This window comes from Limulus polyphemus, unplaced genomic scaffold (assembly GCF_000517525.1).
Source record: "Limulus polyphemus unplaced genomic scaffold, Limulus_polyphemus-2.1.2 Scaffold1582, whole genome shotgun sequence".
Lineage (NCBI taxonomy): Eukaryota > Metazoa > Arthropoda > Merostomata > Xiphosura > Limulidae > Limulus > Limulus polyphemus.
In genome coordinates, this window is record NW_013667192.1 from 106,043 (window position 1) to 118,253 (window position 12,211).

General features: G+C 30.6%; 1 protein-coding gene across 3 annotated transcripts in view; it reads right to left on the reverse strand.

Annotated features, from left to right (window-relative positions):
* Window positions 1–3,385: 3,385 nt before the first annotated feature.
* The window catches only part of LOC106464187 (guanine nucleotide-binding protein G(I)/G(S)/G(T) subunit beta-1), a 66,865-nt gene continuing 58,039 nt past the window's right edge, over window positions 3,386–12,211 (reverse strand). For all 3 annotated transcript variants that reach the window (XM_022391884.1, XM_022391885.1, XM_013924312.2), the window contains 3 exons: window positions 10,158–10,229; window positions 6,894–7,110; window positions 3,386–5,757 (listed from right to left, as the gene is read on the reverse strand). In XM_022391884.1, the coding sequence (XP_022247592.1) occupies window positions 5,651–5,757; window positions 6,894–7,110; window positions 10,158–10,229 (396 nt within the window). In that variant the 3' untranslated portion in view covers window positions 3,386–5,650. The remainder of the gene's footprint in view (window positions 5,758–6,893; window positions 7,111–10,157; window positions 10,230–12,211) is intronic.

Consider the following 12,211-nt stretch of genomic DNA (forward strand, 5'->3'; position numbering starts at 1 on the left):
ATGGCATTTGGTTATTATCATTCATTTTATTAAACTCAGAAAGGATCCCAAGATTCTTTCTAATTATAGACATTTTGCTTAGTCTATCTGTCTATGTAAAGTTTTTGATAGGATGGTTAATGGTCGTTTTATGTGGTTTCTGTAATAAAACAACCTCCTCTTCAACATCCAGTGTGGTTTTTACAGAAAATATTCTATTGTAGATCATCTGATTTGACTGTAACGTCAATCTGGGAAACCTTTCTTAAGAACAAGCATAATTCTACTGCCTTTTTCATTTTGAGAAGGCTTATTGGACTAGATTTAGGTTCAACATATTGTAGGACCTTCATTCATATGGGCTGTGTAAGGTGTAGAATGACAATTTAATCTGGTTACAGACTAAGAAAAACATAAAAGTGTGTATACAATATTTTTGCTGTAATGCCTTCTCCTTCGTGTAGTAATCAAGATTCTGATGGGTGTATGCTCAGTAAAATGTTGAGCATCTTTTATATGTTAAAATCTTGTTTTTTTGTGGAAACATTTACTTATAATACCAAGACAGTAGAATAAAAGCATCAAACTGCACTTTTTTAGTGGAAATGCGAATTTTAATATGTAGAATATTTAGTTAGGTGTATCGAAGTATATACTAGACAACACTTGCTAAGATATTATAATATTTATACTTATGAAGCAGTTTTGTCGGTGTGTCACACTCTCTACATCTCTCAGATGAGCCACTGAGGGGGCTCTCCCAACTGTAAGAAAAGTTGCAATTGCAATGTAATTCTTTTGGTTTGTTAAAATGGAATCGAAAATTCTGATTAGGCAAGTTAGATAACATTTCAAGTTAGGACTTGAATAAAGGGTTTTTCTAATAAGAAAAGGTCACAGCAGGAAATACAAAAGCAAAGCACAAAAAAAACAACAACAACGAGGAAGAGAAGTCTGAGCGGCAAGGTCTCACTTGTAATATTAATTGAAGATAATTTACTTTTTAATTACAGACTTTAGTATAGACTTTACCTATACATCTCAGCTATTAACAATAGGTCTGTGTCTGATTGGAGTTTTTTGGCAAGCACTTATCATCACAAATCAGACACTTCATGCTGTATAGTCAATGGCTGAGTATTGAGATTGTCTTTGAGGTTCTCGACATCGAGTACATTTGAATTGTTGTTGAATGTGTAACTAAAATGCATATTTAGTTGTTTATTGATAAACCACATAGCTACAAATGGGCTATCTGTGCTGTGCCCTCCATGAGAATTGAAACTTGGGTTTTAGTGTTATAAGTTTTCAGATTTACCACAGAGCCACTGGGGGGTGGTGGGGGGTTGGAGCATACGATGCATATATTGTGAAATTTTATTGTCAGTTTGGTTTCTAATCTTTCTTCTAGTTTTATATAAAGGGTGTCTTTCCATAAAATGTTGGATGCAATGATTTTTCTTCTTCTGCAATAAGTGGACCAAACTTAGAACATTTACTGAAGTAGCTAGATGATTTTTTTTTGTCATATTGAAGCATTAATAAAGGTGTGTCTTACAGTGATTATGGTCCATATTCAGGTTGCTTTTACATCATAACTTTATGATTAGTTTTAATCTTCCTGGTAAGACTTTCAAGAACAGTTACATTATTGGACTAAATATGCATCTTTTTTTATATCCATCTAGCACACAAAATTTATTTGAGTGTAGCCAAAATGCTCTACCATGTTGACTGTCACGAATCTTGAACAAAACATGTTGAAGGACTCATTTCAACAAAAAATGATTATAAACTTTTATGAATTGCTCCATTTTTAGGGATTAGCAAACCGACTAATTGAAAGAAAAGGTAAATTGAAACAAAGAGGAAAGTTTGTTTGTTTGTAATTAAGCACAAAGCTACACAATGGGTTATCTATGTTCTGCTCACCCCGGGTATCGAAACCCGGTTTCTAGTGTTGTAAGTCCACAAACATACTGCTGTGCCACTATGGGTAAAGAGGAAAGTATAGAAAGCTTTGTTGTAAAGAATTCATAGGATGTTCAGAATTATTATGGTGATTTTTGTACAAAAGTATTCTTGTAGTGCCTATTATGTCTTTTAAAAAGGAAAGGCGTATACATTTGATTGAAATCAGGGTGGATGGAGAGAGAGTTGATAAAGAGGACTTTTTTAAGTTTCTTTATTTTTCAATATTGTGTAGATGATATGACCAATGCTGTAGTTGTGCTCACTTAAGACTGATTTTGTCAGATAGTCATATGACATCCTGATAATACTTTATGCTCTGTAACTTTGTTCATCCACTTTATCTACAATAGAAAGGTGTCTTGTTGATAACATTTTTCTGAACTCGGAATATTCACTTCTGGATATTTTACTGCAGTAGTCTATTTTACGATTCTTAAGGAAACTAATTTCCAAGAACAATGATCTGCAATGGCTGACCACTTTATTAGGACCTCCCCTTTCACCAAACATTTGAAGAACGTTCCAAGATCCAAAATAAACCGATAACTGACATATCAGGAGATTTTTACTTATTTTACTATAAATGTTTTTTATTTTAGTGCAAACCTACACATTGGGCTATCTGCCCACCATGAGAAGTCAAACCCTGGAATTTAGTGTTTTAAGTTTTTAAACTTACTGATGACCTACCAGTGAAATATATAATACAGAAATGTACTTATATCATAGGTAATCTCCAATACAATGGATAAACACAACATGGGTGATAAAATACTTACGTTTTGCTTTTGTTTTGCTAGCTAAAAACATATGTGATAAACTAACACAATATTTTAAGGTTAAAGAACTAAAGAGTGACAAGAATGTTAACAAAACCATAGTGTCTGAATAATTATCTGTTGCAAAATGTGTAAGTGGCACAATGTTCTAGCTTCTGTGAACTACCTTTCAAATACGTATTAAGTTTAACACTGTGCAGTTTTAACAGAATAACAGAAAATAGCAATTGATTTCTATTATATTTTAGAACTTGTAGACTAAACTGGAGTGTAGTACCCATTAAAACTAAAATCAGAAACTCACTAATTTGCCATAATAGCTTTAACAAGGTCTCATGTAAAACTATGAATTGTTACATGAGCCCCAAACAAAATCCTCATCAAGGTGAAAAAAAAAAGGATAAAATATGTTTTGGAATTTTAAGGTTGTTAGTTGTGATTCAATGTGTGTTGAAAAAAAAAGTTTGTCATGTTTCTTGAGTAAGAAATTGAAGTGTGTGTGCATTTTGAAAGGTAATGATTTAGTTTCCATAAACTTTAAATAAAAGTGTATTACAAAAAAGTTTTATGCATGATTTCAATAAACTACCAAGAAAAGCATGCACAAAAACTAACAAGCTGAAACTCGACATAAACAGTCACAAGAATGCATATCCAGATAAATACCTTTATTAGTCAAGATCAATTACATACTTAAAGGAAGTCCACAAACAAAACTGACTGCCACATTATTAAGACTAATAACAATGCTACCTGGAAAGGTATGGGTTGAAAGGTATTCAGGAAGTAAAGCACATTGCTTTAATCAAAACAGTCTCAATCAAAGAAAGATTTTTTTTGCACTAACTCACAATACCTTCCATTAATACTGGTACAGACAGTTTCAATAACAATAAGTTTATTCTTCAAATGTCCTGATTCTATGCTTTCATTTTCATTAATCTTCAAATGAATTTTAAACTCTTTGATTGATGAGCTACATTATAATAAACTGAACATCTCTTGTGATGAAAATGTTACAATTAATTTTTCTTTAACAGTAACAAAAAAACAATAAAAGAATTTGATACTGTTGATCATACAAGTTCTTATAGTTAATGTTTTGAAATTAACCTAAATAATTGACTCTTTCATACTTGGCAATGTATATGAGACAAGTCACGAAAAGAAATGATGTAGTACAACATCATAAAACTACAAGTAATCTATTTCTCTCCCCTTCCTTTTTTTTTTATAACTTATGAAATGACATTCATATAAACCTAAGAAACCAACAAAAACTCACAAAGAGTAAAACTACAATTATAAAACATATAATTACAGCTTTGGATAGTGGCTTGTTCAAACAGGGTTCTTGTTTGAGCTAGCATTGATTTCAGATCATAATATGTCACACACTCAACAAAATTATGTAGCATTTCTACATAAATTTGAAAGGCAAGAGGATCTTTGCAAATGTCTTGTTTGTCTTCAATACACCAAAGAGTATTTAAGTGTACATTATACACACATCTACAGCTTGTATTAATCAGGCACAACTACTTTTTTTCCTTACCTACTTAGTTTGCTAATCAGTGTTAGAGACATAGTTCCAAGCAATTGGTTATTGAATGCAAAAGTAATTCTGGCCTACTCACTCTAAAATATGACCCCTTCAAGTTATTAATATAAAAACAAGCTGTTTAATTAATTTTCTAAATATTTCTATTTTAATAATCATCAATTATTTAAAGATCATTATTCAAATAGCTGTGAAATATAATACACACAAAACAGTATATTAACTTATATTTTAACATTTATATTTGCATTGGTTACTAATGAAAAATTCATGACTTTCTGTAGTCTACAACTAATAAACTATAATGATTACGATACAAATTAAGAGGAAAACAAAAAAAAACTACATTAATGTTAATCTAACAGAGTTCTAGTACAAACGGATTTGGGTAATGTCTAATCAACAATTTGATGGTCCCAAAAGATACCACAAGTTAGCTAGTTTTTTTTTCCATATATTTGTCTGGAAAGTTTCTAATAACTATTATTCAACAAAACATATTTTTCTCATATTAGGGATATTCTATCCACACAAACAACTACAAAAACTTACATTTGTATAAATATTTACAATGAATGTGGAAAAGTTGGGGAACTATCACTTTGAAAGAGGACTACAAGATGGGTGAATCATAAAACAGCAGTCACAATCTGTTTATGTATCTTCTTCCTCTTCAGAAATATTTCTATCTTGATACTCTTTGAGAACCATTCAGTCATCAGCACAAAGTACAAAATGCAGCACCTTGGATTTCCCTTACCTGCAGGGGCTCAATGCAAGCAAGAGGGAGTATTAGAATATGGCACAGACAACTTACATGACAGCATAATGATACAACGCTGAAGTTTACTCTTCAACTTTTAGTAGCTCAAACAAGACAGCTTAATGAATGATAGCTCATCACCATAAATACTATGCATGTTTGAACTTTGTGTGTGGTTGCCCTGCTGTGCTTAAAAATTTTGCATCGCCTTCAGGTAGTATTTATTTAATCGACTAGAGCAGAACAAAAATGTCTGCAAAAGTAACTTATAGAAGATCACTAAAAATTTGTTTGGCTATATTATTTTCTTGGTGTACAATCTACATTGTAGAAAAAAATTAAATGACAAAAGATATTTTTGTCCACCAATGATACCAAACTGACTCAAGACTACCAGTCATGTAAAATGGTTTCCCTGTCAGCACATTTAATAAAAACTAAAAAAAAAATAGAAAAAAAATAAACAAACAAAAAATTTGTTTTTCATTCACACTTGTTAATCCCATTTTATAATGAGTTTGTGCTGCAGTTAGCAATCTAGAAGAGTACTGTTTATGCTTTTGGAGTGTGGTATAGTAATGTGGGACAGAATCTTTAGTTCCATATCTTCAGAAAACTGTCCCACGACCCAGTAGCTATTGCCATACCATCTTCAGTTACACCCAGACAGCTTACCCGGTTGTCATGTCCAGCTAGGACACCTGATAAGATAAGAAATAAAGAACAGTGACATCCTCTCTGTTTTCTGAAGATAAGTTTAAAATGAAAATAATTACAGTTTAGATTTGACTGTATAAATTTAAGGACTCAATTACATTGTTCAGTACTTTTCCATGGAGATCTATCTAAAACTTAAGAGATATATTTGCAGTAACTGAATAAAATAGTTTCTTGATGAAAAATACACTTGACACTTTAATAAAAATACACTTTGATTAATTCATTTTTAAAGAATTGAAAAAATAATGAAGTATTATAATGTTTGCTTAATTGTACATTAAAATATAAATTATAATTAATTTATAAAGTTCAATAAAACAAAAACTGATTTTCACATACAACTCACTAATATACACATTTCAACAATCACAAAGCTTAGGCAATAGTCATTAGTCATCAATTCTTCAAAATCTGTTAAAAAATGTACAGCAATATGAGTATAAATACAACAAAATTGCCATCTAATTTCAGAAACTAACTACACTGCACATATTTATTTTTTTAACATGTCACTAGATGAACTCCAACAAAGTAACCTTTGATCTGTATGAAAGTGGACATGCTCCGTGTAACCTTGGAGTGACATGTCACCAGATGAACTCCAACAATGAAATCTTATATTTGGATGAAAGTGAACAACCACTAAACATACAATGTTCTTTGTACACTATATGTATTGTAGTACATATTATTTACTTCTTATTATCTTTGCTTTTATAAGCAACTATAAAAACGCTACAGATAAATGTTGTTGAAATGACAGAGTTTTACTTTTCTTTACAGTTTTCTAAAAAAAATATACCTTAATTTGCGAACATACTTTCTTAGAATATAACAAACTTACTGTAATAAGTTTCAGTTCAAAAAAAGAAATGCAACTATCTTTAGTGCATACAAGATCCTTAAAGCTAATCTTGAAAAACAACTCTTTAAGCAGTATCATATATATAACGAGTTTCAAAGAACATTTTTATATATGGTCTCAAAGAAACATGCAAACATGAAAGAACTTAGTAATATATCAGAGAGAGACAAAACTGAAGGCTATAGGGATGGCTTCAGATGACTACATGAATTAAAACAAATGAATTTAAAACTTTGAACATTGCTGACACACCTGCACGTTCTGCTTTCATTGAATCCCACACATTACAGTTGAAGTCATCATAACCTGCCATAAGAAGTCTGCCACTTTTGGAGAAGGCCACAGAGGTAATGCCACAGATGATGTTATCATGAGAATACATGGCTAACTCCTGATCTGCACGAATATCAAACAATCGGCATGTAGCATCATCAGATCCCGTGGCAAAAGCATAACCATTGGGAAAGAACTAAAATAGAAACAGTAATACTGTGTTTTTTTTCATATTACTCACTCCAAAACAATTAAAGGATATTTATGAAAGAATTTAAAAGTATCATGTTCAAAAGATTTCACCAAAAGAATCCCAAATAATCATTGAATAATAACAATTACATTGCAGGACTCTGTATGACCTGTAGAATTTATACTTTTGTTTTTGCATTTTAACAGGAAAAAACTATTGTACCTTAGTCATCAGTTTATTTACAGAGCAAAGAAAGGAATGTATTGAAATGTATTATTTAAATGATATAATAATAACAACTATACAGCATTATTATACTTGGTAACATCACAAAAGATACTTTTCAATACATTGTACTTTGCTTAAAATATAATTATATGTACTTAAGACATGAAATTCATAAAAAAAATCCATTTTTTTATTTTACATTAATCTTTCTCCTGCCTCCTACACTTTGTTTAGTTTTACTTATATAAGGAAAGTTTCAACATTATCTCAAAAATTACAATATAATACATTAACAAATTTATATTTTTCAAGATTTTCATCAAAATGTGAAGTATGTTGTTTTAGTATTACCAGTTTTGAGGTTTTGTAAATCTTTACTTTTTTCTCGAAAACAATAATGATAAGTGTGTTTTTGGCTTTCTGAGACTTACTCTATATAGAGGTTATGACAAAAACATTAATATTAAGGCATCCAATTATATAGAAAAAATTACACCAGTGGTAATTTTGGGGGTTTTTTGGAAATAAAGTCTCCAAAATACTACACACAATTTCAAGGGCACTAGTCCTGTGCTCCAAATGAGAGGCAGAAAATGAGGTAAAAAGCTATAGCTCAATATAACTTTATAACAATCACTTTCAATAAATTAGCACATTAAGAATCAACAAAACTGAAGAATAAATGAAAACTTTTAGATGATGTATACATCTACTAAAATAAATGAACTAAAAAAATAAGTAATACTGATATAGAATGGATTTTCTGGTATAAGATGTGCTTTTATACTTTCAGATAAGCCTGATTTAAATATCATTAAATCTGTTGTGGGAACATAACATAATTTGGCTGCTAGTTACTTCTCTTTCATGTTTTGAGATTAGTTATTGATATAATTTATGCATATAAGAGTAATATTTCATGGCCTATAGTTTCCTCAGAATTGCTTGATTTTTGTCAAAATTATTCTATGAAAATAAGTAAAACAGTTAAGCTCACCAACTTGCTAATGACATCATTAAATAAGTTCAAAGCAAAACACATTTAGAAAATGTTATGAATTAGTTATAAAATACATTTAATGTTCTTTCTATTGATGTGCAAAACCTTTATATTAAGCTAATTTGTGTAGGAAAAAACTGTCATAAGCTTCAGTGTTCCTACATGGAAGAATAACAGGAACTTTTGTTACCATGCAGGACAAGAGGGAATGAAATGTCTTTATTCATTGTATACTATTGTGTATTTAGTCACTAAAAATATTTATGTTGTTACTTGTAAGCCTATGGCTAAGACAGTGAAAATAAATAACAAAAACCACTTGGTGCCTGTTATAGTAATGCAATGGTCTCACTTGATTGATCGATTTGGACATGCACATTCAAATTTTGACCAATCACATGAGACTTAGCACAAGTGGACAAGAATAGTTTGAGCTGAAAAACTATAATCTTTTGTTTGTAAACTGTCATGTTATGTGCATAGCTATTTTGAAAAGTATATGCACTTGTATTCCCAACATTCCAATGTGGGAACATATTGATAACTTCAATACTTATCGTTCAGATAGCCATACAAGTTTACACATGACATTTGTGTAAAAATATAAAAAATATGTGAAAATAAGAGTGGTTGCTCAAAGGAAGTTGTGAGCCATAACAAAAAAAAAGTTAATTCAAACCCAAAATTTATATTGAAACATTTTACAAGTATGAATCTAATTCAACAATGAAATTTGAGAAATTTGTTTTCAAGTTGGAGAGTTTGGGCTCAGAAGGAGTATTATACATCTGTTTCTAATATACAACAATTGTGAATACACACGTAAATCCAAAATCAAAGTTACTAACACATAATGTTTCACTTTATGGGTAAAAGAAAACTTACAAGAAGATATACAACTTTTTAAAAATTTTCTATGCATTGAAAATAAGGACAAAAGAACACCATTATGGTCATCACCAACAATAACTGGGAATGTTATGAGGACATGCTATAATAAATTTACATTTTTGAACAGATAATTCCATAAAACAATATAAAAGAGCAATAATGATAACAAAGATGAAAAGTGGACCAACTTTGCATGAACATGGAACAGATCAGGTACTCACCTTACACGGAATTATTTGTTATAAATAATTTGATGAGTCTTATTTTTGTGTGCAATTTTTATCAGTATTAATCTTTATATTTTAAATCTTTTTCAGATATGAACTGTTGACATTTATTTTAATATATTATTTGATATATGACTATTTTAAAAAAATGTGTATAATGTGTTTATATCATGTACTTATGTATCACATACATTACATTCCCTGGAATCTTTACCAAGACAGTTTGTTCCATTTAAAATCTCAAATTCAAAAATATTGCAGCATGAAGCCCCAAAAAAAACTTGTATAGAATAAAAATAAAGATGCATTCTTCTTTAGTTTTTTCTTCATAATTACTCACCCATATTATGAGCCTGAAGTAACATAAATATTTCATTTTTCTGGGTAGCTTTATATGGTTGTGAGATAAATTTTATAGAAAATCTATAGAACAGAAACAGTATAATAATTTCAACTTTTTCCATAGAAAACTATAATAATGTTTTTAGATTTTCTGTTGAAAAAGAAAATAGAAGGAGAGAGAGAGAAAGATTTTAAGCTGTGTTTCAAAGGGCTGATACCAACCTGTTTAAGCTTTTGCACTGTAATCTTGTTTTATACCATTCTCAAAGGGTAGTGCAACAGAAACGTATCAATGAGACAAAGTTTATTAGTATGTGATTACTTATACTTATATCAGTCCCTCAATATAACATACAACTTACAGTAACGGCATTGATGTCTGATTCATGTCCTGGGAAGGTTTGTTTACACATTCCATCACGAATGTCCCATAACTGTGACAAAGAAAACAATTTGATTCCAATTTGAAATTGTAGGACAGTATCAACATTACTGAAGTAAACTACAAAAAAGTAAAGAAAAATTTGGCATATTCTATTTATTCACAAAACATATACGTAAAGAGTACAAGTTGAAAAATATTATAATCTAGCCATACTTTATAAGAAAAAGTAAGATTATCAAGTTCAGCTACAGATAGTTTTTGAGTTTAAACTCCATGCATTTTGTTTCTAACACATAATGATTCATACAAGTTCAATTGTCATAACAAAAATTATGAAATGAAGCTTAATTTTTAGAGAAGAAAACTTTATAAAATCAAAAATTACCATCAAAAGTGTACCTTTACTTTCATATTTGTTACTAAATGCGTTTTTAATATCATGACATTATGTTTACTAAACCTTAACTGTATTAAATTTAACTCTTTTAAACTCAATTTTTTTGTACATTCAGCCGGAATTATTTTCACGATTTCCTACTAATTATTACCATACCTTATACAACTTCGGTTTTCTTAATTTTATGAATAATAACATGGTGTGAATTAGTTTTCAGCCAAAGAAACATAAATGTTATTGGACACTGTCACCATCGGATGGACAAATCGGGAATTTTGACCAGATGCTGGCAGCATCTGCTCATGTTTAAGGAGTTAAGAGTCATATAAATAAAGTTATAAAAGTGATAAAACGATACACTTATTTTCAACAATCGCTCTATAACAAACGCTATATCAACGAACGTCAACAATACTTCTGACTGCAGTTCAGTTACTCACTATCTACACACACATTACATTACCATCACGTTGTCATCCTCTTTTATATACCAGACTACCCTATATCTAGTAAATGCTAGAGCTTTTGCCAAAGTACAGGATAGTTCTAGAAAGTAGATGGCGTGAGAATAGTCACGTGATCTCGATGACGCAACAATATTTAGAGTTGTATTCGGAAAGAATAAACCAGTTTTATTAAGTAAGGACTTGTGTCGCTAAAGTTTCGTCGGAACGAAGTTACGGAAAGTTAATTAACAAACGGAGACGTAACAATTTAGAACTTTATTTCTCCTTATTTTTTTAATATCAACATAGTTTAATGTTTACAGTAACATTATGCTGCAAGGTTCCTCACTGTAATACATATGTATGAAAAATCATATTCATAGGAGAAGGAACAGAGGGGTGTAATACTTGTACCCCTCAGGCTTAAAAAAAGAGAGAATTTAGTCTAAATGTTTTGAGCGACAATATGTTCTTAGTCTAGGAAACAAGTTCAAATAAGCATTACGAGCCTGAAACTGCGATAATTTGACGCCCTCGCGTGCATTTCGGTGTAGAATATCATAGCTCTTAAATATAATTTGACATTTGATTTGGTGTGAATCCACGATAGCTAACATAGTGTGTGTTATAGTTTAACTTAGGTTACAACATACTGTAATAAGCGGTATATTTTTCACGTTGAAATTTGTTTTGGTGGAGGGAGCTGTTGGCTGTAATGATGATGTAATAATCAAGAGACTTTTCATTATATCTAGAACAAGGATTACTTATACATATTTGAAAGACATGTTGCGAGGAACTATAGATGAAAGTAAATATGGAATAAGAACTCCTTTTAGCAAATACTAGAAAGATTGAACTGTTATAGACCTAGGAAACCTGTCCATTACAGCAGAAAATGCGGAATCAACAGCTTTTAATACGTTAATAAGGAGACACTAACTCAAGGATGGAACAACAAAGGGCTAATTAAATATCATGAAACAGGAATTAGCTGGACTTATAGAGCAAAGTATACAGCTGAGAATACTCTATATGTCCTAAATGAGATAAGAAGTTCATTATTTAAGTTTGTTTGTTTTGAATTTCGCGCAAAGCTACACGAGGGCTATCTGCGCTAGCCGTCCCTAATTTAGCAGTGTAAGACTAGAGGGAAGGCAGCTAGTCATCACCACCCACCGCCAACTA